This window comes from Salvelinus alpinus, chromosome 36 (genome assembly GCF_045679555.1).
Source record: "Salvelinus alpinus chromosome 36, SLU_Salpinus.1, whole genome shotgun sequence".
Classification (NCBI taxonomy): domain Eukaryota; kingdom Metazoa; phylum Chordata; class Actinopteri; order Salmoniformes; family Salmonidae; genus Salvelinus; species Salvelinus alpinus.
Window position 1 is genome coordinate 15,248,886 of NC_092121.1, and position 27,260 is coordinate 15,276,145.

Genomic DNA, 27,260 nt, shown 5'->3' on the forward strand with positions numbered 1-27,260 from the left:
GCAAGACAAAATATTTAAGTGCCTTTGAACAGGGTATGGTAGTAGGTGCCAGGTGCACCGGTTTGTGTTAAGTACTGCAACGCTGCTGGGTTTTTTACGCTCAACAGTTTCCTGTATTTATCAAGAATGGTCCACCACCCAAAGGATGTCCAGCCAACTTGACACATCTGTGGGAAGCATTGGAGTCAACATGGACCAGCATCCCTGTGGAACCATTTTGACACCTTGTAGAGTCCATGCCCCAACGAATTGAGGCTGTTCTGAGGGGAAAAGGGGGTGCAACTAAATATTAGGAAGGTGTTCCTAATGTTTTATACACTAGGTGTAGACGTCTATGATTGGTTCAGATAGACTTGATACACAGGGAAGTGTCTATTGTAAAAAATCTACGTCCGTAGACGTTGAAATCAAGGCCATTCTGGACCGCACCAAAAAAAGACAGAAAAAGACATCCAAAAGATGACCCCTGACGGTAAATGCTTAGTGGGCTTTTGCACCTCAACAGGAAAGCGCTTGTGTTTGTTGAATCTACCTTCCTTCTTTCAGTTGTTATTGTTTTTTTTGGAAGTTTTTATATTTCCTGTAAGATTCTTGATCATTCAGCAACACACAACTGACAGCTTTCTATGATATCAGCATTGTACATTGTTTTTGTTTGACAATAGACACTTCCCTGTGGCCAGGTCTACCTGTCAATGAACTGAAACATATCAATTCACACAATAAGTTCTATGTGTAACCGATGTGAAATGGCTAGCTAGTTTGCGGGGTGCGCGCTAATAGCGTTTAAATCGGTGACTTCACTCGCTCTGAGACCTTGAAGTAGTTGTTCACCTTGCTCTGCAAGGGCCGCGGCTTTTGTGGAGAGATGGGTAACGATGCTTCGTGGGAGGCAGTTGTTGATGTGTGCAGAGGGTCCCTGGTTCGGGGCGAGGAGAGGGACGGAAGCTATACTGTCATATTTGCACAGGTCAAGTTTCTGTCACGTGGATTGCTATTGACCAATTTAATGCAATTTTTAAAAAATTCTTAGGGTGGAAAAATAATCTGAATTGTTGTTTGTCTATTTGGTGTGTATTTTTATATGCACATACACCTACATTTATTATGCCTCCGTGGGGTTTTAGTTTCAGTATGTTTCTCCGGACAATAGTGTTTCTGTGTCCCTAAATATCACTATTATTAGTGTGGTGATGGTAATACTATCACTAACTGAAAATGTGTTCTCAGTTAACTTACCTGTCAAAATAAAGGTAAATGGATAAAGAGTAAAACAGTAGGCTACAGTTGTAGTTTGTGTAGTGGTAGATTCCTTGACATGAACCTTGGTAGGTTCGCTCTAAACAGTGTCTGTGTGCTTCAAAGCAAAACAGTCTAGCCCCAGTCTAATGACACACGGGGATAACCTGGATGATGTAGCCCATCCTGAATGGACTGGTACTTATATGGTCATAAAAATCCTTACAGTGCACATACCTACTTCATTAAACACCACCTTATCTGTGCCCCCCTTCTCCTCCCCTCAACTATTTAATGTTCAAGATTTTTTTTTGCCCAGTGGCAGTAGTTTCTCCACTTGGAAACGCCCCTTCAATAACATTATTGGCCCAGACGGTAAGGATTATTATAACATTGGCTGGGAGAAGCTAGGAGGGCGGGGACATAACATATAGGCCCCGCCTCCTCTGGACCGCACCCCGACTGACAACGCAAAGAGCGAATTTAAGTAGCTAGTGGAAGAGAGAAGGAAAAAGAAAAAAATAGTGAGAGAGAGCAAGAGAGGAAGAAGAAAACACTATAGTTTGATCCGATTTCTTTGCGAGGCTGCTGTCGACTGAAAAGGAGTTTGTTTCGCGGCGACTCGGAGACAGACTCAGCCACCGGTTGTAGCTAGCCAACCCCAAAAGCCTCTGCATCTCAACAGCAGGTAATTGTCCCGCTAGCTAGATATCTATTCTAGCTACATTCTCATTTCCTTCAGCCGTGGCTCTTCACATGCTTGTGTCTAGCGGTGAGCAAGTGTACCTAACCAGGAAGGACGAGAACTGCAACTTCATCACATCACTGGGTGGGACGTCATAACCCAGATGTATGAATTGTTAACTTTTCAACATCCAACTGTATCAACTTTTGTTTACAAAGTTGATACAATTTCAGGTGGAAAGTAGTTTCATTTTAACAGGCACGGTGTCAAAGCAAATTATATCAGCGACTAAAGAAGCAATGGCGAGAAAAGACGTAGAAAGTAACGTATGCTAACTACAGGAAGTGATTCGCATGAATGAGTTGTAGAAAGGGAGGGAATGAAAAGTAACTCAAAATAATGGAACGCATCAACTATGAGCACGGTCCTGTTAGAACCCTGTTGACGTGTCTATTTCATCGTAGATTAACATGTTGTATAGTTTAGGTCTCGCTGTGTCAGCCGCCGGGCAAGCAAACAAGTTTGTAGGCTAACGTACCCCGGGAGTGTTGTTGCACACCATTACGTCACTCTTTAATTGATTCGCTGTGTACGTCCACGCGTCCTGTTTTTCGATTGATCAATTTAGTTCTACGTCATTGAATTGTTTGCATTTCTCATTCATTTCATCCTACACGCCAATGAACTCATTATGCGTGAAATGACAATGTAGCCAATCGTGTACAGTTAATGTATTACTTAACATTTTCTGAGTTATGATAAATTATCTTTCCTGGCTTAAGTAATTGAACTAAATTAGACTAGATTCACTTTACTCGATAGGCCTAGTGAACCTTGTTACACGACCAGACATTATATATGCAATGACACCAGTCTAAGTGCTTTGTCAGTAATTTGGGTTTAGTCAGTGTTTTGTTTTGTGAAATTATAGATTGCTGCAGTAGTTTGATTCTGATTATTTCGACCTCAGGGACTTTGCCTGGCTACCCAAACTCGTTGCTCCGGCCAAACGCTATGCCACGCCCACTGACATTAGTTTCTTCTCCACAATGAATCTGGATCGGAGTACCTCAACGCAGAGGCTAGCATTCTATAAATCAGAGTCCCCAACAAGGGGGTTTTCAGGGTAAATGGAAAGCGTCTGATGCCACTTCCACTTTTGGACGTTAACAATGTGACTCCATCTTAACTCCTCCACATTTATCGGATTGGTTGAACATTACAGAAGAGAACCTCCCCCCAAGTTGTTTTTTTTCTTCTCGTCAAGACCAGTATGTAGGGGATCTAGTTTCAGGAGTTTCTTTTACGCCTGCTAGTTAGGTTGTTAGAACACAAACCCATTCTAACCATTCTGATTGGTCCCAGAAACCAAAGGTTTGGACCAGAACCAGAACACAAGTCGGTAAAGCAGCATTTTGGAAGTGTCATTGACTTTGATAGTTTGATAGTCTGATTGGTTTGAGATGATCCAATCACTGCTGACCTTAATTTTGACGTCACCACAAACGGCTTCAACGTTGGCAGTCTCAAGCTGAAGTGTAGCGAAATATAGAGCAGAGGAAGAATTCAGTGTGAGTTGTCAGGCAATACGGGACTCACAAATTACGCATGGTTCTCCAGTGAGCTTGGGCAATTCTCCTGATATAGGAACATGGCTCAGTCTAGGCCTGTGAAAAAGTCTGTTCCCACTGCACTGAGTGAATGTCTGCCCTACAGATATAGGCACATTTGAATATCATGCCCATTAATTCAAACTTGTTATTTCAAGTGAAACACAGGCCTATTTCTTAGAACAGGGTTTCTGTCTTTTGAAGGTAACCGTATGCAAAGTCAAGTTCATTACTTTCTTGCATACATCCTTGGTCTCTCTCTGTAGGTGTCTTTCTATTTCAGTAACGCAGGGTGTTGGTTCCTGTCAGAATAACATAATATCCTGTTGGTGCTTTCACTGCACTGAACTGTGAATCAAACCCCTGGCAACATCTGAAACGAATCCTCTGGATTTCAACATTTGCTCATTGGATAGGCATTCACCATTATTATTAGATATAAACTGATTAGTCTAACTTGTCGTGATCCTCTTACATTTTACTGACTGTTTCAATGATGTCCCTACTAGAATGTATCCAATTCATGACCAGTGGGTCGACCACATTTGATCAATATGTAATCTAGCCTAAAAATCTGCTTTAAATCATACAGGACAAATTTAAAATGCCTGTTAATGTGTTGAAGGCCAACTAGAATGCAGACATCCTGGCTAAGGTAGATTACTGTTAGGAACCAACTTGCTTTTGTTTCAATTTGAAACATTTGGGTCAAGGGCACCGTGGCACAAAAGTGTCCCACAGTTATCCAAGCTTCAGTGGTAGCTGTGATTCTTGAGTTGATGATCTCAGTCAGTCCCAAGGTGTTTCTGACCTGGTTTCTGTCAGGTGAGGTCCTCTAAACTAACTGTAGATTTACAGGACTATAGTTGCCCTTTCATTGATGAGGGACAGTAACCTGGGCAAATGCTTGATGTTTATCCAGAAAATGGAAGCAAAAATAAAAGAGCACTACATTTTTGACCATACCATCAAAATTAGGTCATTTCCCCAAGTAAACAATCCTAATTTTATATTCATTTTAGGCCCTATATCCCAGCTAGCTACAGCAGATCAGATGAAAGGTCATCATCTAGACAGGACTTCAGTTTATGCTTCATTGATATTTATGAGCCATGTCATATAATGTACAGTACATCTCCAGTCAGGGGCAAGTAGAAAGCAAAGATCAATCATACACATGAGAGTCAATATCATTTGAGTAATGTATACAGACCTGCTCATAGCCACAGATCAGCATATATAAACATGGGTCACATTATCTTCTTAAAGCTGGAATCCTTAATGGTGAAACTGTCATGTCAGTTTGGGATATTACAACAAAGTTACTGTAAACAAGTGTTTCTTCATCAGACGTCATTGAACGTGTGATACAACAGCAGAATATGTACTGCAACTTTTCTTTTTTTACTACACTGCTCGACGCCCCTCACCTCCGTTACATCCACAAAACGATAACGACGGTGCTGGGGCGGACAGTGGCGCTGTTTCCCCTAATACGGATTCCATCTTTAAACTAGGGCTGGGAATTGCCAGCGACCTCACAATATTTCCATGATACTTCGGTGCGATACGATATGTATTGCGTTTCTCACAAGTGTATATGTATTACGATTTGGTACTGTGATTAAAAAATATATATATATTTTTTTAAATTGGGATTTGACGTTCCAAACATATTGCTCACCATATGTATGCTGCCGAGATACAAGCAAGAGCATGATAAATACATAATGGAAGAGTCCTATAAACAAATTGGCTCCCTTTTTTGATAAGATGGAGAACAAGCTATGAAGGAAAAATACTGGATTTTTCAAATCAAATTCAAGTACATTTCTTTGCCATCACTATTTTAAATAACAGGTTTGATATCATGGATTCTTAGTAATGCAGACATCAAACACAGGATATTACGTGCGTGCATACATCTGTGCTCTCTGATTCAGGCTTGAGTCATATTTTACTGTGGCTGGCTTGCCAGTCAACCTCTTAAACTTTTATTTTACTGCCATTACTCTCGCTATCAACTTATCTATTTATATGTAATAAACGCATTCCTTCAGTCTGGCTTGAACAATATGATTTGAATTGGGTCAATCGGATTGGTCGACTTGGCAGGGACACCCAATGTATCCGCTAAAAAGGCCTAGTGCAAATCCCACTACTAGGTGTATTCTACTTTTTGCTTGCTTGTTTCTTTCCTTCCTCCTACTGCATTCTGTCAATTTCTCCCTACTCTCCATACCTCCTATTTGGGGCCCCCTTCCCATCCTCCCCCTCACAGCGCACACCTGTAGGGTTCCACTGAATGCAACAATAGCAGGAAATGACAAATCTATGGCTGGGGTTCAAAACAAACAAGGCTTGTTCTCACTTCTCTGGACTTAACTGTGGAAACACTGATTGCTGCTTGGTTTATGATACATGCTAGACCTATGCTGGGTGGGGTGATAGTTGTCCTTTTTAATTTATAGTGAGCAAAAATAAAGCAACAATTTCCAAGATTTTGCTGAGTTACAGTTCATATAAGGAAATCAGTCAACTGACATAAATAAATTAGGCCCTAATCTATGGATTTGATATGACTGGGAAGACTGATATGCATCGGTTGGTCACAGATGCCCTCAAAAAAAGGTAGGGGCATGGATCAGAGAACCAGTCAGTATCTGGTGTGACCACAATTTGCCTCATGCAGCGTGACACATCTGGACTTCGCATAGGATTGATCAGGCATGATTGTGGAATGTCGTCCCGCTCTTCTTCAATGGCTGTGTGAAGTTGCTGGATATTGGAAGAACTGGAACATGCTGTCGTACACATCAATCCAGAGCATCCTAAACATGCTCAATGGGTGACATGTCTGCGTATGGAAGAACTGTGCCTTTTTCAGCTTCCAGGAGTTGAGTACAGATCCTTGCGACAGCATTATCATGCTGAAACATTAGATGACGGCGGCAGATGAATGGCACAACAAGGGGCCTCAGGATCTCGTCACGGTGTGTCTGTGCATTCAAATTGCCATTGATAAAATGCAATGTCACACCTGTCAGGTGGATTGTCTTGCCAAAGGAGAAATGCTCACTAAGAGGGATGTAGCTAAATTTGAGAAGCTTTTTGTGCATATGGAACACTTATGCAAACTTTTATTTCAGCTCATGAAACATATGACTAAAACTTTATATATTGCGGTTATATTTTTATTCAATGTAACTTAATGGAGAGAATCAGATTACTAGATAGGTAGAGGTCTTTTACACCATGTGGGTGGCGAAAAGCTACCTTGCATGTCATAAAATAGACTTTGTTCCTTTTTGGGTGTGATCTGCGAACCTGATGTGTTTGGTTTTGTAGGCGTGTATGTGTCAGACTGGCTATTGCCCAACGCAGTCAACTTGAGCACTCAAACACAGTTTCACACTGAACTTTGAAACGCTCTCTGCACGGGGATGTCCCTCTGACTGCCCCTCCATATTTTATTTCTCTGTCAACCCAAATGCAGGTCAGGTTCCATGTACCCCACTAGTTTGAATACAGCACATGTTCAACTGGCCCTGAGTGCTTTTGTTTGACTGGTGAATAGCCTCCATAAACACTAGACACCATTTGTTGTCTTCATGTAGCCTAGACTATAGTGATTCAAAGGGAGTGCTCTTATACTGTTGATTAGACTTCTAGTCAGAGGTAAGGAGAGATAGTAGTTAGCAGACAAAAGGGAGGGGATGGTTTAGTCTAAGTGGGGGAAAAAATGAGCTGAGAAGACCTGTTCAGTTTTCACGGTCAGGTGAAAGATGTTTTATGTCTGAGGAAGCAGGTATGTATGACTCTCTCCAGCATTCTTTCACAACCGTTAAAAGGCTTATGTAACCATTATCTAATATCAATGCGCTTTCACTTGTTCAGCAAGCGGATGCAAATTTAGAAAGCCAACCGTGTCCAATATGGCTGTCAAAATGCCAACAGATATGAGCCATTTCATAAGCCCTTTGACCCCAAATCATTATACGTGTGTAGGCGTATGTGTCAGACTGACACCTACTGGCTGTCAACCAGTACAGTTAATAGAATAATTCTAAAGGAAATGTCTGTTATTAGATCAAATCAGTTATTCACTTTATGGTGCTGCAAGACTAACCAGTTGCTTAGAGTTACAGTTTATGTGCGTCTCTAGTGAGGAATGTGGAAAAATAGTGGATAAGGGTTTGTCATGGAGTGTGGTTAGTTTCCAGGACTTAATTTACTGCAGTCTGCAGAGTTCCTCAGCAGAGGGCCGAGAACTTTTAGTTTCAACGGTGTCTCCTGGCGCACTCTGCAAGAATTCACACAACAAAGTTCCACAAATGGCGAAATAGTTTTCCCGCTTTGTCATTTCCTCTTCCCTCTCTCTCCTCGGCTCCCCCTCCCTCCCCTGTTTTAGGCAGGGAGACGGTGTCTGAGTCCATAATGATCTTAGACACACTCAACCTCGCCTGGCGGTCACACGCTCTCCCTCAGGGCATCAGACAGTGGTGAGGACTAGAAGAGGTAAGGGCAGGAGAGGGAGATGGAGCGAAAGGCCGTTGAAGCTTAACATGCATACAAGACTGACCATGCTAGACTGGACCCAACGAGACCATCTGATGACTAAAGTAGGGACGGACAGGGTAGGATGTGATTATGAGGAGGATGTATTAATGGTTCCATTAATATTCCAGTCAATGGAGCCATATACCATGGCCAGTTGGCCACAGCTGTTTAACATCTTTATAATGTGGCTGGTGGGATACAAGGCTTATTGTACATGGTCAGGCTTTAAATGTAGCCTTTGGTCTCCGACTGACGAGATGGAGGATCAAGACCTTGGTTTTTCCAGCTACTCAGCATAGCTCTGTGTGAGGAGGAGCAGGGGAAGGCACTGAGCTGGAATGGAATGAGTGGAGAAAGGAGGGAGGGAAGTATGGCTCTGAAGAGCAAGCAGCCCTTGGTGTGCCTTTTAACGAGAGGGCCAGGTGTTGACAAGGACACTCCTTACTTCCTCCCTTTGTGCCTACATTCTTGTCTCTGATGTCGGTTCTAAAACCTCTCTCCTCCCCCTTGTGTTATTCATCCCGGGGTTCCGCTCCTATAGTAGGCCGCTTCTCTGACTAAGCACCACCCTTCCTAGTTGTCGGTCTTTTTCTTAGCCTTGAATGACATGTTGGCTAATCATTGATTGTCAGATGGGTTCGATAACATTTAGGGACTGTTGGAGCGATTGGTTTCCTTGTATGCCAATGTGTAACTCTGCATGAGTAACTACCAGAACGGCTAATCTCAATGTAGCCAACCTTCAATTGATGCGTCTGTTTGTACAGCTGAACAGAGTTTAACGTGACAAGACATGGGGAGGCCTTGCAGCTGCGCAGTACTGGGGTTCAGGCTTAGTGGCGTCCCAGGTTGAGTGAAGACATGGCCAGACAGAAAGCTGTGGACTTTGGTGGCCAGACAGAAGGCGGTGGACTTTGGTGGCCAGACAGAAGGCGGTGGACTTTGGTGGGGACTCTGAGTCATAATACAATACGTAGGTATACCCAGTGTTCTCTTAATGCCATAGACATTGCCTAGCCTGTACATCATTGGCAACGGCTGACCATCACACTTCAGGTTCGCCTTCACTTTTCAATGTAGAGCACCTTCCATAGAATGACTATGAAAAGAATAGATGTGGTTATAAATGTAGCCCTGTGCTGCTCTCAGGAGATGGATGGAGGAGATGCGTCACTGACTAATCTGTGTCAAGACGACGTGTATAGGACACAGCACAGGCCTCTCTGCTCCCTCCCTCCCCAGGGCCGTCCAAAACGGCTGCATGCTCTCCTTTTTGAAGTCTCATTTTATCATTGTTATTTCTGTTCAATATCATTGGGTTATATTCCTATCCTGCTGGCTTATCCATGTCTTGCTGGTAGACAATGCAAGCTAAACTCTGGCCTCCACTCAACAGATGGCCTGTGTATGTTTGAGCTGCTTGTTTGAGTTTGTTTTCATGTAGGCTACACGTTTTTTTTCTTCATGCTGCACGCCCACACGTTAGCCTAGCTGACACTGATAAGAATCACTCCCAGAGCGTTGGTGTGTTGAGGCTGTACTCCCTACTGCTTGTTTTTGCCAAGCAGGAAAACAATACAGTTAACTATTGCATTCAGGCATTAGCTGTGTTAGGCCTGCATGGAACTGACTAGACTGCCCCTTGGTGTGGTTGCTGGTTATGTTTGCCTAATGTTGCAGATAGTTAGGCCCTGCCACAGTCAAGGGACTGTCTGAAGGCCACTGGCTTCACCACTGCACAGTTTAACTGTTACACTGTACAGCCTGTGGGTGCATTACCAGGGCTAGGTGATGTTGATGTATCGTGAGTGTTTAAGGGATCGAACACACCAATAGCGTTTGCTTGCTGAGAGTACTTTGCAACAAAAAAAATATTTTACATGTAGAATCACGCAAAAATGTAATCAGTCAGACATCAACAGTGTGCTGAAAGATTGGTAGACAAGCGGGAGATCCACATTCGTTTCAACGTGTGCTATCCTCGACTGATGCGGTGATGGGAGTAGAGGCAGAAAGACTGGAAGGAAAGACCAGGAGAGACTGATGGTGATAAGAGAAAAGAAATGTGCAGCATTCCTTTGCTCTCTGTCTCTGATAAAGGGTCAGTATGGGAGGAATGTGACCCTGGAAGACTGGATAAACAGAGGGGTGGTGGGGAGAGGGAGACTGGAGCTGACCGAGAGGAGTCTGGGGGGACTAATTTGTGGGGTACCTCACTCTAAAGCAGGAAACTGGGAAGTAAGGGTTGAGAAACAGAGTTGGGGAGGGTGTAGTGATGGAAGTCAGCTGTAGAGCTCTGAGGGGGGAGAAGAATGGTGCTACAGTCCTGGTTCCCTGACTTAGATCAGGGTTAATGTGCCATTTTAGTATTTCTCATAACCCTCTCTCTGTCAGCAATGCAGTACAGCCTTTCTCAATACATTCTCAAACATCTACTTGCCCTTGCCTTTGTGTGCAGTAGACTGCATTTCCCCTGGTGTAGGTTAACATGCCTATAAAATAACTTTCCCCCATTCTACAGCAGGTAAACCTCACATTCAATAATGTTGCTATTTCGTAAGAATAGCTTTATGATGGCAGGCACTGTCGGAGAACTTGCCACCTGTAAACCCCCCCCCAAGATTTCACAAATTGCTTTTCCAAATTATCCAAACAGAAACTCTGCCAACAAACAAAGCTCATAAGTATGGTAAAGTGGAAAAATATCCCGAATGTCTAACCTTTGAGTGTGTGCTGCTTTGCAAAGTTGAGTATGTTAACAAAACGGAGCCATTTGTTGTAAAAAATGTATTTCTACCCTAGGGAGTAAATGAAAGTTTTAGGCTAACGACCCTGGCGGTGGTGGGAAAGCGCAATGCTCCCGTTGTTGGAATGTTCAGATAATGGTCTTCCCTTTTCTCTACCTCTGTGTATTGCTAAATGTTATGAAACACCTTTCCCTCACCCCCACTGGATTCTGGTAATACTTGTCTAGTCTCTCCATGTGGGCTACACCATAGAACTGACTTCAATGACTTGGAGATGTTGTTAATGAGCTGTGAGCCGGTCCTGTTTGGGCCTGCAAGCCATGTCGCTCACCTCTGGCATTGTGGTTGTTTTACACAAGCTTTGTAAACAAGATTCAAGACTGAACATTGTGTTTAGGCCTTTAACTCCATTTTGGGTGGGGGAATATTTAAACTTTTAGTCCCTTGAATGTTCTCCAACATTTTTGAATGTTGGAGGTTCCTCAGGCCTCATTATGTAGAACAGTCGATTAGCCTCCCACTCGACAGGTTTCTAGGGACTAGGAGCACTACGTTGCGAAACGCTTTGTTTTTGAAGATTTTCCTCCAAGTATGTAATCAACGAAGTCGTTCCCAAAAGCACATATTTAAATGAGATGGTCAGCACATGTTGCACATTACCATGAATATACAGTTGAAGTCGGAAGTTTATATACACCTTAGCCAAATACATTCAAACTCAGTTTGACAATTCCTGAAATTTAATCCTAGTAAAAAATCCCTGTCTTAGGTCAGTTAGGATCACCACTTTATTTTAAGAATGTGAAATGTCAGAATAACAGTAGAGAGAGTGATTCATTTCAGCTTTTATTTCTTTCATCGCATTCCCAGTGGGTCAGAAGTTTACAATCACTCAATTAGCATTTGGTAGCATTGCCTTTTTAAATGGTTTAACTTGGGTCTACCGTTTCAGGTAGCCTCCCACAATAAGTTGGGTGAATTTGAACCCATTCCTCCTGACAGAGCTGGTGTAACTGAGTCAGGTTTGTTGGCCTCCTTGCTCACGCATGCTTTTTTAGGTTTGCCCGCAAATGTTCTATAGGATTGAGGTCAGGGCTTTGTGATGGCCACTCCAATACCATGACTTTGTTGTCCTTAAGCCATTTTGCCACAACTTTGGAAGCATGCTTGGGGTCATTGGGAAGACCCATTTGCGACCAAGCTTTAACTTCCTCACTGATGTCTTGATGTTGCTTCAATATATCCACATAATTTTCCATCTTCATGATGCCATGTATTTTGTGAAGTGCACCAGTCCCTCCTGCAGCAAAGCACCTGCCACCCCCGTGCTTCACGGTTGGAATGGTGTTCTTTGGCTTGCAAGCCTCCCCCTTTTTCCTCCAAACATAACGATGGTCAGTTTTATTTTTGTTTCATCAGACCAGAGGACATTTCTCCAAAAGGTACGATCTTTGTCCCAGTGTGCAGTTGCAAACCGTAGTCTGGCATTTTTATGGTGGTTTTGGAGCAGTGGCTTCTTCCTTGCTGAGCGGCATTTCAGGTTATGTCGATTTATAGGACTCGTTTGACTGTGGATATAGTTACTTTTGTACCTGTTTCCTCCAGCATCTTCACAAGGTCCTTTGCTGCTGTTCTGGGATTGATTTGAACTTTCCACACAAGTATGTTCATCTCTTGGAGACAGAACGCATCTCCTTCCTGAGCGGTATGACGGCTGCGTGGTCCCATGGTGTTACTTGCGTACTATTGTTTGTACAGATGAATGTGGTAGATGTTTGGAAATTGCTCCCAAGGATGAACCAGACTTGTGGAGGTCTACAATTTTTTTTCTGAGGTCTTGGCTGATTTCTTTTGATTTTCCCAGGATGTCAAGCAGAGGCACTGAGTTTGAAGGTAGGCCTTGAAATACATCCACAGGTACACCTCCAATTGACTGAAATTATGTCAATTAGCCTATCAGAAGCTTCTAAAGCATGACATAATTTCCTGGAATTTTCCAAGCTGTTTAAAGGCACAGTCAACTTAGTGTATGTAAACTTCTGACCCACTGGAATTGTGATACAATGAATTATAAGTGAAATAATCTGTCTGTAAACAATTGTTGGAATAGTTACTTGTCATGCACAAAGTAGATGTCCTAACCGACTTGACAAAACTATAGTTTGTTAACAAGACATTTGTGGAGTGGTTGGAAAAACACATTTTAATGACTATGTTCTAAGTGTATGTAAACTTTCGACTTCAACTAAGTTTTGCAGCACTGTAAGTTATGATTTTTTAGAGACCTTCTTGGCTGGAGAGGGAGTGCGCCCTTTAATTTGATTTAGCATCCGTAGCGGTTACCTGAAACGTGGGGCCTTGTTGAGATAAGTGTGTTTTATGTTGACCTGACCTAACCTCAGCACTCCATGTTGTAGAGGAAACATTGGTGACCCCGGCATTGGTGACCCCGGTTTTGGGGATAGATATTGCTTTGTAGTTTAAGGGAAGTCTTTGTTTACTTGGCTCAGTATGTCAGGACTGTTGTTCATTTACATCAGGTTTGTTTGTTGGTTGCGGTTTAACTTAATAGAATTGATACTACAACTAAATGCTCGATTTCCTAGCCCTAACCAGCCCTAACCAACTTCCGGGTCTCTTTCCACAGCAACCATGGCAACGGACGCAGACAAGTTCCTGTACGTGGACCGCAACATGGTCAACAACCCTCTGGCCCAGGCAGACTGGGCCACCAAGAAGCTGGTGTGGGTGCCGTCGGAGCGGCTGGGCTTCGAGGCAGGATCTGTGAAGGAGGAGCGAGGTGAAGAGTGCCTGGTGGAGCTGGCAGACTCTGGCAAGAAGGTGAAAGTCAACAAGGATGACATCCAGAAGATGAACCCGCCCAAGTTCAGCAAGGTGGAAGACATGGCTGAGCTCACCTGTCTGAACGAGGCCTCGGTGCTGCACAACCTCAAGGAGAGATATTACTCTGGCCTCATCTACGTGAGTATTATATACAAGGCACACACCGAACTGAAGAACACATTCCCAGCCTGTAGAACCTGAAGGAGAAATGCTGATACTACAGCACATTGAAGGACCTCACCTCATTGTATGATACACGTGTCAATCATTACTGTGTTCATGTGAACACTCACTCTTGCCCCCCATACGAGAGCTGATAATATTATACTTTTTTTTTAAAATTTTTTAGATGTTATCCAAGGTCTTACTTAATGCTGGTTACGAAAGCACTGTTTGCTCATATTACGACTTGGCCTGGTTCCAAACCAGGTAGTCCTCCTTCCCTGCCCCATTAAGCCCATTGTGTCAGATGACCTATTATGTGCAGGTTGCCACCCCAAACGAAAGGCTGTAATGTTTACCAAACATACGAGTATGTTCAGTCCTCCCTTTCTGGCTCCCTTCCCTCTCTTACTTGCTCCTTCTGTGTTTGGAGTACTGCTGTAAACAGGAATCTGCAGGGAACAATACTCTCCTGGGGGGAGGGTGGAAGAGGGACACAATGGGGGGGGGCAGAGAGTAAAGCTGTTCAGAGTTGAGTTTCAGGCGGAGCTGGAAATTAAATGGATATGGAATGTAAATCGTGCTCCAATTATTGTTCCCCATAATGCCATTTATCCCTCCATAATGCCATTTATCCCTCTGTCCACGATGGCGTGAATTGGTGCCTGCTACATTGGGCTTTGACCCGGTCAAGTCAACACACCCTGGCCCTCTTGGGGTTTGGGTCTTGCCGTGTTGCGCACCACTGAACCGGGTACTCTTCTGAAAACCCCCCTCTTGGGAGAGGCAGAGACAACTACCAGACCAGAAGCAAGGGCACGGAGCAATGGAGAGGGGAGGACAGGAATGTAGCTGAGAGGGAAGTAAACAGAAATATGGAGGGCGGATGAACATAAATGAAGTGGGGAGGAGAGATGCTCCAGATGCCCATACCAAGATGAGGGGAGGTATAATGAAAGGGACAGAGGGGGTGGGGTGAAATCACCTCGGATGATGTCACTGTTTGGGAGAAGGTCTTGGTGATTGTGAAACATGACTGATCAAGCCCAGCCTCTGGCTGTAGTCAGGGAAGAAGATTGGGAAATAAAGTATGGAGCTGGTGTTGATGAGAGACTTGGAGAGGGTTAGATTCAGAAAATAATGTTCACTATGATTTCCCCGTATACATCTGTACAGTCTTGTTCTCGGCTGTAGACCATCAGAGGGATAAAATATGCAGTCAGTTTAAGCTATTACATTGGCAGCTCAGTGATTCTACTGCAATCTCTCACTGATATTGACAGAATTTTAATTGAAGTGAACATCTCTAGACTAGCCAAAATCCAATGTAAGAAGGCCAGTCAAGTCCGACTGTATAATCCCTAGTGTTCTTGGTTCAGGACATGGATAGAGGAGAGCATGTATGTTCAGTAGCTAATATTAATAAGTGTTTCTCTTTGTATCACAGACATACTCCGGGCTCTTCTGTGTGGTAATAAACCCCTATAAGAATCTGCCCATCTACTCAGAAGAGATTGTGGATATGTACAAGGGCAAGAAGAGGCATGAAATGCCCCCCCATATATATGCCATCACTGACACGGCCTACAGGAGCATGATGCAGGGTAAGCCAAGGTCCTTGTTATACCACAACATCGTAGTAAGTAACCTTGCAAATGTATTCAGATGAAACTAATGAGTAAAACGGTTACTATGGTAGTATTTTAACATCCATGTTTCGTAAGATAATTTGTCTAGAAGATATGAATCGGTTTAGACTCCTCCCAGGCAGACTTGTCTCTGAAAGTCTGTATTTAAGTAGTGAAGCATTAGCCTTGATTTCTGAAGGTTCCTGCCTTCCATAACCAAGGAAAGGCCATTAGTCAGTCTGTAAGGGGATGTAGGCTTCATACAGTACATTCTCAGTACTCTCTTTCCCAGACCCATTATCTTGATGTACTGTTTGGTGATGTCAGGCTCTCCATTCACTCCCTCTTGTCTTGTTAGTCCATGGTTGGCCCCCATTTAAGTAAAGGGAATCATTTAACTCTAGAAGAGAGGGAGGGAGTTACTGTGCAGTATGGGGATGGTTAATTGGCTTGTTGGTTGAAAGGCATCACCCTTTCCATTCACAGGAAGACAGATATTGATTTCCTGTGTGACCAATGCGCTTCCTGTTTCAGAGACAAATGTGGTGCATGTGCTCCTGAGATAGCAAATACACACTGTAGAATTCACATTTTATATGACGCCAGCTGGCAACAACATACTTCAGTTGTTCTGACAATGGAACTGAAGTTCCTCTGCACCACAAGCACCCATGAAGGGCTGCAAGAAATAGCAGAAACTATTTTGTCACTATTGAATTCAACTGTCCCCTCATGTTATTCAATCCAACTTAATACATGTAATATGTACCTTTAAAAAAAATCTTGGCCCCACCTCTTTTCACAGACCGTGAAGACCAGTCCATTCTTTGCACGTGAGTCTTGAGCACAAAACCCATGAACAGCAAATCTTGGTTTCTCAACATGACCTTGAAATATCACACGTGTGATATTGGTGACAACTGATTAAGGAAGTCACTTTTTTGCTTCTGTCCTCCTCTCCTCTTCCTCCTTTTCTCTTCCACAGGGGAGAGTCTGGTGCTGGGAAGACGGAGAACACCAAGAAGGTCATTCAGTATCTGGCCCATGTGGCCTCTTCCCACAAGACCAAGAAAGACCAGGTCAGTCAGTCCTCATCTACTCTACTATTCTCTCTCATAATTCCCTCTTATCTTCATCCTCTCCTCTCTATTTCTCCCTCTCCTCTCTTTCCTATTCCTTTTTCTTTCTCTTCACCATGCTCTCACACTCCTTCACTCTCTGACGTGGGCCTGGTTTCCTATGGTCCTTTATCTGCGCGGAACCAGGCTTTTCCGAGTCCTCAATGCTCAACTACTTGTACTGTGATTGTATGTGCGTTTGAGAAATAGTGGTGCCAGTGGTACTTAACATTACATCATTGTCAAGCCATCGCCATATTGTTCCAGGTCTTGGATAGGTGCTGCTTCTACATCATTCACACTGCTCTATGGTGCCATAGAGGACCTCTAAATAAGGGTTGGCCAGTCTTGGTTCTTTAAGACTGACCGTAGCCCTGCAGGAGGTAGATTAAACTCCGTTGGTAGCTGGTTCATAGTGTGATATCTAAACCACAGTGGACTGACTATTATTCCTTTTGTTGACATATCTCCTCCAGCGGCTGAGCTGAATCAAAGTGACCTCCGGTCAACTCTAAAGCCATGAGAGAAATGTAACCCTGCAGTGCTGTAGTTGGCCACCCCTGTGATAGATGCAGCTGTGACTACAGGGTTCAAGAGAGGCCCAGTCTTTTCTGAAAGCAGACCAGTATCTGTATCTATCATTCCTTTGAGGTTGTGTGTTTCTCTTTTCCCATCAACAGACCAGCTCGTTCCTGTCACATGTGAGTTAACCCCCCCCCCACCCCCTTCCTTCCTCTCCCATCACACATCTCTGGATCTCCTCCTCCACACCCTTCCTCCCTCTCCCTGGCTCTTGCGCTGTCTCTCCCTCCTCCCCCGTGCTGCTGGAGCGTGCTCTGTGGTGGGCTAGTGGGTCACTTGGAAGTGTAGGTCACATGACCAGTGTTGGTCCAGAGGAAGGAATGTTCTTTATTAAAGGGGAAATTGCCATTTGAATTCAGCCAGACAAAACTGAGTGCATCCCTTTTTGTATTGTTGATTTGATCTTCTTTAAATACTAAGTTTAAAGATATTTTAATGAGTAAACAGCTCTGCAGTTTGAGAAGTCTGGCTGAATTTTGCATAACGCTGTTGATCCTTTGTTTTCCCCCTGGTGGTTCCAGAAGTGTGCTTGATGTGTTTACGACGCCATGTCTGCTTGCTGTGTGTGTGTTCCAGTGTGTCTGTTCAGAGATCTGGTCAACGTTCTCTCACAGTTCCCCCTCCATTTCTCACTCTTTGTCCACACCATTTTAAAGATCTCTGGACAAACTCACTGAGTTGCCGTGTGCATTGTGATGCCAGTGGACGAATTGTGTGTGTGTTCGTTCACTGGGGATGCTTCATACCAGTCATATCCATTATTCCCTGCTCCTTACTACCGTTTAAAGCCTCATAGGGGTGTAATGTATAGGATTAGTTAGGGATTGGTTTTAAACTAACATTGTCCTTGAAGATTCAGGGAAAAAGGTTCAGCGAGCTCCTCAGATTGATAACATTGATAAAGCCACTACTATAGCAGCTACATTTTTAACATTTTGAGTCATTTTAGCAGACGCTCTTATCCAGGAGCAATTAGGGTTAGTGCCTTGCTCAAGGGGACACTGACAGATGTTATACCTAGTCGGCTCTTAACTGCTAGGCTATATAAGAATATTAGTGTGAGTCTGTTTTTATTGGGTGGATTGAAGTGATTGCCACCCAATATGCGCCAAGCTCCTCACATGTTGAAATAGGCTTTCCTGTCCATGTATAGATCCTTTTAAAATTGAAATTCACTGTAGTATTACTAGTGCCATTCTAGATGGAGTCATGTGCATGGATCCACCTGTACAACAACAGTCTGAAGTAGAGCTCAGTGTGAACTATGTACAGATTTCTGGCTGTAGGGGTTGTGTGTACTTAATGTCAGTGTAGTGAATCTTGACAGTCAGTTCTCTGCATGGGGTCTGGGGGATACTCTGGGTGAAGGGTTACTGATGAGGACCACAGGGTTGTCCATTGGGTGTCAAGGTGTGGGCACTAACACTGCGCTGTGTGTGGGGTATTGTGTACTTGTGTATGTTCCCGTGTGTCGTGGTATTCAATGATATGCATGCAGTTTTTTTTATTTTTCTCCATAATTAAGATAATGCAGTTGTGTGAATTATCTTACGACTTATGGATTAAATGATGGGCGTGAAAAGGGAACATCCAAACACAAATCAAATGTTTAAACAACTGAAATCCTCACAATGAAGTGAAACTAGAGTAAATGAAAAGCAGATGACTGTCGTTCACAATGCGTGACTATGAATCATCCATTGGAATCACCAAAGGTATTCACAGTTTGATCCCACTGCTGAGAAATGACAAATGGTATGTCCTGTTGATGTCACTATAGAATTTGCATTAATCTAGATGCGTCCTTATAAGGAGGTGGTGGTTTAAAGAATCCAATGGGATAAAGTCATTGGTTGATGGCGAGGTTCTGTGTTTGTCCTCTAGGGTGAGCTGGAGAAGCAGCTGCTGCAAGCTAACCCCATCCTGGAGGCCTTTGGAAACGGCAAGACTGTCAAGAACGACAACTCCTCCCGATTCGTAAGACCTTTTTATAATCTCTTAGTGATGCTTGTGGTTTGACATCAATTTATTTATTTTTTTCTGTTGGACAAGTTTTTCTTGCTTCCTTAGTCATTCACTATGTACTCTCTCTCCCAGGGAAAATTCATCAGGATTAACTTCGACGTCAACGGATACATCGTGGGGGCCAACATTGAAACCTGTATCCTTCATACTATGTTAACCACAATGAAATTCACTCCCTCATTTGAAATATACAATAGTTTGGGGTCCTAAGTGGTGCAGCGGTCTAAGGCACTGCATCTCAGTCCTAGAGGCATCACTACAGACAACCCTGGTTCAAATCCAGGCTGTATCATAACTGGCCGTGATTGGAAGTCCCATAGGGCGGCGCACAATTGGCCCAACGTCATCCAGGCTAGGGTTTGGCCGGTGTAGGCCGTCGTTGTAAATAAGAATTTGTTCGTAACTGACTTGCCTAGTTAAATAAAGGTTTAAAAAAATTCCCTAGGCTATAGATTGAAGTGTAGTTTAACTCCAGACACCTCTCGGTTAGTCTTTACAGGAAACTAGTAAGTCACACACACTTGCCCCGGCCAGCAGAAGCTCACAATCCAGTCTGAATGAGTGGCTCCTTGACGGTCTAACCACCAGACCTGCTGGAAAAGTCCCGTGCCATCCGCCAGGCCAAAGACGAGAGGACCTTCCATGTCTTCTATTACATGCTCACTGGTGCTGGAGACAAACTGCGCTGTAAGCCTCCTTTCACCTTTATCAAGTACAGCTAACTGTGCGTATCAGATGTATTAACTCTGTGCTCCCCTCAGCCGAGCTGTGTCTGGAGGGCTACAACAGCTACCGCTTCCTGGTCAATGGAAACGTGACCATCCCTGGCCAGCAGGACAAGGACCTGTTCACCGAGACCCTGGAGGCCTTTAGGATCATGGGCATTCCAGAGGACGAGCAGATTGGTGAGTGGGAGGACGGGACACACTACCCTCTCACTGGTTTATTTTGGAGGGGTGTGACTCTAACCTCTGGTCTCCTCATGCAGGTCTGCTGAAGGTGGTGTCTTCCGTGCTCCAGCTGGGCAACATGAGCTTTAAGAAGGAGCGCCATTCAGACCAGGCCTCCATGCCTGACGACACGGGTACAGCAAACCTTTATGTGGGCTGGTTTGATCCTAAAAAGGAGATCATAGTATCTGTCAATTACACTCTACTGACCAGCAGATTATACACTTCAGTCCACCAGAATTATTTTTTATTTCAAAGTCTAGTTCCATGCACTGCTGTAGGCATCAAACTGTTATTCCCTGGGGGGATCCCTCCCTCTCAACCTCATCTCTCCGTCCCCCATCCCTCCATGTCACAGCTGCTCAGAAGGTGTGCCACCTGATGGGCATGAGCGTGACAGACTTCACCCGTGCCATCCTGTCCCCCCGTATCAAGGTGGGCAGGGACTACGTGCAGAAGGCCCAGACCCAGGAACAGGCTGAGTTTGCAGTGGAGGCCCTGGCCAAGGCCACCTATGAGAGGATGTTCCGCTGGCTGGTGATGAGGATAAACAAGGCCCTGGACAAGACCAAGAGACAGGGAGCCTCCTTCATCGGCATCCTGGACATTGCTGGCTTTGAGATCTTTGAGGTAAACTGGAGTGGGGGAAAGACCAAAGCGATTACAATGTTTTGAGTAAGACCCAGAGGGTATATTTGTTTAAAGTGATCTCTCGCAATCTCCACTTATCTAGAAAGACAGAATGGGGGTGAAATTTCGGTGGATGCCTACAGGGAATCTATTTTCACCTGTCTAGTTCTTTCACATCACTGCAGATTAGGAAAAGGGGACAAATAGACACTTGAGCCACTTAGTTTCTGTTCATGATGGTGAATGCACTTTCTGACAATTTCTTTCTCCTCTAGCTGAACTCATTTGAGCAGCTGTGCATCAACTACACCAATGAGAAGCTGCAGCAGCTGTTCAACCACACCATGTTCATCCTGGAGCAGGAGGAGTACCAGAGGGAGGGCATCGAGTGGAGCTTCATCGACTTCGGCCTGGACCTGCAGCCCTGCATCGACCTCATCGAGAAGCCTGTGAGTCTACCCCTATGACCCTTTGTATCTCCCTACCTTTAATCATGTACTGTATACTCCCTTTCTCACTCCACCCTTCCCTGTATGTACCTCCTGGTTAACCTCTCACTTCCTACAGTCTCATCCCTTTCTCCCAGATCTCTCTCCACCTGCCACCTCTTTTTATCTCTTTCCCCTCACTCCATCTTTCAGTTCAGTCCCATGCAATGCTGCACCTCCAGGCTCCCTGGTCTCCCTGTAAGCCTTGTTCTCTGCTCTCCCTCAGGCTAGCCCCCCTGGTATCCTGGCCCTTTTGGATGAGGAGTGCTGGTTCCCCAAAGCCACTGACAAGAGCTTTGTGGAGAAGGTCCTGCAGGAGCAGGGCACCCACTCCAAGTTCCACAAGCCCAAGAAACTGAAAGATGAGGCTGACTTCTGCATCATTCACTACGCCGGCAAGGTAAACGGACCAGTAATGAAGGCGAAGTTTAGACTCTGCTTAAACTGTGTGCCCTTGGACATCATGTCCCAGGCAAACCTTGTGTAATACTATTGTCTATATGGTGTGCCGTCTCCTCAGGTGGACTACAAGGCTGACGAGTGGCTGATGAAGAACATGGACCCTCTGAACGACAACGTGGCCACGCTGCTCAACCAGTCCACTGACAAGTTTGTGTCTGAACTGTGGAAGGACGGTGAGTGCATCCAATGATATGGATTTAGCAACCAGAAAGAACAGACTTAAGTGGATTAACTTTCATGCTGGGAATTGCTGCTATGTTTTCAGTGAAGGGTCTCTTCCTGTCTCATATCCACTTTTCTCTCTCGTCTCCAATGTCTGGTGTCTGGACCTTTGTTCTTACCCGTTCACTCTGTTTTGGTTTCTATCCATCTGCTCCTCTGTACGGCCCATTTCGTCTGTTATTCTCTCTTTTACTGGGTCTCAGAGGTACAGAGGTCTCAGAGAGCCTATTTTTATCTGCGTTTTCCTTTTCTCCACTCAGATTCAGGTGACTTTTTTTAAATTTTTCATAATTTCAGTCTCCTTTATTTACTCCAATTCTGCTCATCCTTCTCTTCACATGAATATGAACCTTTCCCTCATCTCAGCATCAACTGCCTATGTTTTTATCCTGTGCTCATACCCTGTTTTTCCTGTGGCTCAATGTTGATTTATCAGATCTATTTTTACAAGGGGTTGTAATGACCGTCCCCCCCAGCTCTGAGTGCAGTGAGATCTACCACTTGTTGCACTTTCATTGGACTCTCCTCTCTCCCTCTGTGTAATAGTGTGGTTTGGGACCCCCGGTGTTGCTCATGGGTACTGCAGCAATGGGTATATACTGCATGGGTTTGGTTCTGTCGCCACCAATAAAAACATGCACAGTTTGTCACAAACATTGATTTCCACATATGTCAGTTCGCACCACACATTTGACATATTAAGATGGTCGCATAGTGTAAGCAGTTAGGTGTACACACACCCACACACACCCTTCACTCACTGCATCGAGTTGCGTCTCATTCTAGTGTGATCCCCCTCCCCCCACGCTTCACTGGCATTTTGTGACCCCTCTCATTCCCCAAATCCCCCTTCCTACTGTATTTGTCTTCTCTGCATTGACCCAGTATTGTGGTGTCACTGGTTTTGAACCCGTCAGTCATCTCTCTAGCCATCCCCCATGGAGAGATGGGATCCCCTCATCACCATTATACTCTGCTTCATGTGTTTTATGTTGTGGTTTGTTTTCACTGTGTGGAGTTTGCCTGGTTAGATATTAAAAAATGTGAAAGCCTCTTGTCTCACGTCAACCTTTCTCCTCTCCTCTTTTTCTTCTCCGTCTTCATCCCTTCTCAGTGGATCGTATCGTGGGCCTGGATAAGGTTGCAGGGATGTCTGAGATGCCTGGTGCCTTTAAGACCCGTAAGGGCATGTTCCGCACGGTGGGCCAGCTTTACAAGGAGCAGCTGTCCAAGCTCATGGCCACTCTGAGGAACACCAACCCCAACTTCGTCCGCTGCATCATCCCCAACCACGAGAAGAAGGTACCAGTAGATCAACTCCACCAGTGAAAACATCCAAACAATAGTTTCTCTCAAGATGCCCTCAAACACAGTACGCATCATCGGCACCCACAGCTTATGCTAGTGGTGTTATCTTGGCAGCTTTTTTTATTTACACATCTAAACATGTTCCCTTTCTTCCCTCCCTTACAGGCTGGTAAGCTAGACCCCCACCTGGTTCTGGACCAGCTGAGGTGTAATGGTGTTCTGGAGGGGATCCGTATCTGCAGACAGGGCTTCCCCAACCGTATCGTTTTCCAGGAGTTCAGACAGAGGTACTGTACTCACTCCCATTGTGGCTGTATACAAATATGTCTGTATTTTCACCAGTTCCCCCAACTTAACCTCATATTATTGTTGCATCATGCTGTGTATGTTGCTTTTAGTGAGTTGAGTCCAACTGATGATCCCATGCATATACCTTTTGTCTCTCTATAAGGTATGAGATCCTCACTCCCAACTCCATCCCCAAGGGCTTCATGGATGGCAAACAGGCCTGTGTGCTCATGGTAAGAGAGAAGGGCATTATTATCTTGTTCTACAACATTGTCACTCATTTAGAATGAAGAGATGAATGTTGTCAGTTTAGCTGATTGTATACACCTCACCCTCCTGTCAGATCAAAAGCCTGGAGCTGGATCCCAACCTGTTCAGGATTGGTCAGAGTAAGGTGTTCTTCAGGGCTGGAGTGCTGGCTCACCTGGAGGAGGAGAGAGACATGAAGATCACTGATGTCATCATCAGCTTCCAGGCCTGGTGCAGAGGCTACGTGGCCCGCAAGTAAGGAGACCCCCTGACTCCAACTGTCTATCATATGGCTGCAGTGGAAACGTTCTGATTCATGTCTTATAACTGTATTTAGAAGATACCAAAGTGTTTCTCGCTCTCTCCGCTTGCTCTGCAGGGCCTTTGCCAGGAGACAGCAGCAGCTGACTGCCATGAAGGTGATCCAGAGGAACTGTTCAGCCTACCTCAAACTCAGGAACTGGCAGTGGTGGAGACTCTTCACCAAGGTACACATTATACTTATGCTCATCATGTTCCTATACAATGCTACTCGACTGAGACAAACCCCCGGGGAATACTGACGTACAACTGCCTTTTCTCTTCTCCTCTGAACTGTCCCTCTCCCCCAGGTGAAGCCCCTGCTGCAGGTGAGCAGGCAGGAGGAGGAGATGCAGGCCAAGGATGATGAGCTGAGCAAGGTGAAGGAGAGGCAGGAGTATGCTGAGATACAGCTGCAGGAGATGGAGGTCAAACAGCACCAGGTAAGATGGAGACCCTCCTTCACTGAAACAGCCCTGAAGTGACATGTTGATAATTGCTCAAGCTAACTTGAAAATGCATTCTTGAACCCGTAACACCATATTGTTTCTGTCTCCCCCAGTTGAGTGCCGAGAAGCAGGCCCTGCAGGAGCAGCTGCAGGCTGAGACGGAGTTGTGTGCCGAGGCTGAGGAGATGAGATCCCGTCTGGCCACTAAGAAGCAGGAGCTGGAGGAGATCCTTCATGACCTGGAGGCCAGAGTGGAGGAGGAGGAGGAGAGAGCCACACATCTGCACACAGAGAAGAAGAAGATGCAGCAGAACATCACAGTGAGGACACACACACAAACCAACACACACTTTGTGTGCAGCATGGCAGGTACACATTGTACTAACTCTTTCCCCTCCTGTGTGTGTGTAGGACCTGGAGCAGCAGTTGGATGAGGAGGAGGCTGCCAGGCAGAGACTGCAGCTGGAGAAGGTGACCACAGACTCCAAGCTGAAGAAGATCGAGGAGGACGTCATGGTTCTTGAAGACCAGAACAACAAACTCATGAAGGTCCGTATACAACCAATGGGCAGATGGGTGTAGGGATGGATAGAATTGTGTTGTGAACTCCTGGTTGTGTTGTGTGTTTCTCACAGGAGAAAAAGCTAATGGAGGAGCGTATCTCTGAGTTCACCTCTAACCTGACTGAGGAGGAGGAGAAGTCCAAGAGCCTTCAGAAACTCAAGAACAAACACGAGGCCATGATCACTGACCTAGAGGGTAGGTGGAGCACACACCATGTTGACCAAGTTGCTCTTATTTCTCCATAACACTTTCTCCTTCTCTATTAGACCGCCTGCGCAGGGAGGAGAAGGGCCGTCAGGAGCTGGAGAAGAACCGGCGTAAGCTGGAGGGAGACTCTACTGATCTCCTTGACCAGATAGCTGAGCTGCAGGCCCAGATCGCTGAGCTCCGCGCCCAGCTGGCCAAGAAGGAGGAGGAGCTGCAGGCAGCCCTGGCCAGGTGGGATCTCTGCAATCAATCACATACATACATACATACATACATACATACATACATACATACATACATACATACATACATACATACATACATACATACATGGTGGCTTTAGTGTGATCACTCTGTAAATTGTATTTTCATGGCATAATGAATGTTATTACACCCTCCATTTTCCTCCTCCTCCCCTCAGGATTGAGGAGGAGGCAGCCCAGAAGAACTTGGCCCAAAAGAAGATCCGGGAGATGGAAGCCCAGCTGTCTGAGCTGCAGGAGGACCTGGAGCTAGAGAGGGCTGCACGCACCAAGGCTGAGAAGAACCGCAGGGACCTGGGAGAGGAGCTGGAGGCCCTCAAGACTGAGCTGGAGGACACACTGGACTCCACCGCTGCCCAGCAAGAGCTCAGGTACTGACACCCGGAGGAGATAAGTTACATAAGTTTCAATGAAACTGCTTTATTGTGAAATAAGATGACACACAGTGGATGCTATTTAGATGCCTTCATGTTGACTTTCTAGAAAAATGATTTCATGAGTTGATGACAATTCTCAGATTCTCACATTCCATTATTTTCCTTGATTCCCAGTATTTAGCTTAGCTCACAATCTGACAATTTCCAATTCCCTCTTTCCTTCGTTTCTCTACTTCTGTCTGTCAGGACAAAGCGTGAGACTGAGGTGAACCAGCTGAAGAAGGTTCTAGAGGATGAAGCCAAGGTCCACGAGCAGCAGGTGCTGGAGATGAGACTGAAACAAAGCCAGGCCTTCGACGAGCTCAACGAGCAACTGGAGCAGGCCAAGAGAGTGAGAGAGATAGATATATATACACACACACCCTCAAGAATTCCTGTGTATTACAGTATCTGTACATGCACTGACCCCTGGTGTTCTGTACCCCTCCCCTAACAGAACAAGGTGTCGGTGGACAAGACTAAGCAGGCCCTGGAGAGTGAGCGTAACGAGCTGGCCATTGAGCTGCAGACCCTGATGCAGGGGAAAGGAGACTCTGAGCACCGCAGGAAGAAGGCTGAGGGCCAGGTCCAAGAGCTACAGGTCAAACACGGAGAGAGCGAGCGCCAGAGGATTGAGCTGGCAGAAAGAGTGGCCAAGATGCAGGTATAGTACCATTAATCTCCTTTCGGGTACGATTTGGAGCATGTGGCCTGTACACTAGCTGTAAGGCCCATGTTGATGACTATTTTGGTTCTTGTGTTCCTCCCCAGGCTGAGTTGGAGACTGTCAATGGCTTGCTCAGTGAGGTGGAGGGTAAGTCCATCAAAGCGTCCAAGGACTGCTCTACTGTGGGGTCTCAGCTGCAGGATGTGCAGGTACAGTACTCCATAGACTACAACAGATCCAAGTATTCAATATTGCACTAGTTTTGTCATGGTTGTAAAAGCTCAGTCATTAAGCTGCTATAACTGTGCCGGTCTTTCTCTTCTACCTACAGGAGCTGCTCCAGGAGGAGACTCGTCAGAAGCTGTCCATGGGCACTCGTCTGCGTCAGCTGGAGGATGAACAGAACACTCTGAGAGAACAGCTGGAGGAGGAGGAGGAGGGCAAGAGGAATGTGGAGAAGCAGCTGCTCACCGTGCAGGCTCAGGTATACACACTTACAGCAACATACACCTTAACATTGGATTGATGCAAATGTGCTATTAGAATGTTTTTGTTCAACACATCACTAGAACCATAAACCGCACCACAGAATGTTTG

At 45.1% G+C, this 27,260-nt stretch overlaps 1 protein-coding gene across 5 annotated transcripts in view; it reads left to right on the plus strand.

The window, feature by feature from the left end:
- Positions 1-1,695: 1,695 nt before the first annotated feature.
- Positions 1,696-27,260, plus strand: part of LOC139565102 (myosin-9-like) — a 31,395-nt gene continuing 5,830 nt past the window's right edge. Inside the window, exons 1-30 of one of the 5 annotated variants that reach the window (XM_071385184.1) lie at positions 1,696-1,927; positions 13,489-13,823; positions 15,295-15,451; positions 16,281-16,308; positions 16,461-16,554; positions 17,274-17,294; positions 19,060-19,152; positions 19,273-19,336; positions 19,789-19,887; positions 19,962-20,105; positions 20,189-20,284; positions 20,509-20,780; positions 21,056-21,229; positions 21,495-21,668; positions 21,789-21,903; positions 23,067-23,254; positions 23,426-23,547; positions 23,712-23,781; positions 23,892-24,052; positions 24,177-24,285; positions 24,409-24,540; positions 24,660-24,866; positions 24,958-25,095; positions 25,182-25,305; positions 25,377-25,548; positions 25,739-25,951; positions 26,204-26,348; positions 26,454-26,660; positions 26,768-26,872; positions 26,995-27,147. In XM_071385184.1, coding sequence (XP_071241285.1) covers positions 13,494-13,823; positions 15,295-15,451; positions 16,281-16,308; positions 16,461-16,554; positions 17,274-17,294; positions 19,060-19,152; positions 19,273-19,336; positions 19,789-19,887; positions 19,962-20,105; positions 20,189-20,284; positions 20,509-20,780; positions 21,056-21,229; positions 21,495-21,668; positions 21,789-21,903; positions 23,067-23,254; positions 23,426-23,547; positions 23,712-23,781; positions 23,892-24,052; positions 24,177-24,285; positions 24,409-24,540; positions 24,660-24,866; positions 24,958-25,095; positions 25,182-25,305; positions 25,377-25,548; positions 25,739-25,951; positions 26,204-26,348; positions 26,454-26,660; positions 26,768-26,872; positions 26,995-27,147 — 4,107 coding nt within the window. In that variant the 5' untranslated portion in view covers positions 1,696-1,927; positions 13,489-13,493. Of the gene's footprint in view, positions 1,928-8,010; positions 8,053-8,940; positions 9,068-13,488; positions 13,824-15,294; positions 15,452-16,280; positions 16,309-16,460; positions 16,555-17,273; positions 17,295-19,059; positions 19,153-19,272; positions 19,337-19,788; positions 19,888-19,961; positions 20,106-20,188; positions 20,285-20,508; positions 20,781-21,055; positions 21,230-21,494; positions 21,669-21,788; positions 21,904-23,066; positions 23,255-23,425; positions 23,548-23,711; positions 23,782-23,891; positions 24,053-24,176; positions 24,286-24,408; positions 24,541-24,659; positions 24,867-24,957; positions 25,096-25,181; positions 25,306-25,376; positions 25,549-25,738; positions 25,952-26,203; positions 26,349-26,453; positions 26,661-26,767; positions 26,873-26,994; positions 27,148-27,260 lie in introns of those variants that run through there. The other 4 variants (XM_071385185.1, XM_071385182.1, XM_071385186.1 and 1 more) reach the window with 4 other exon arrangements.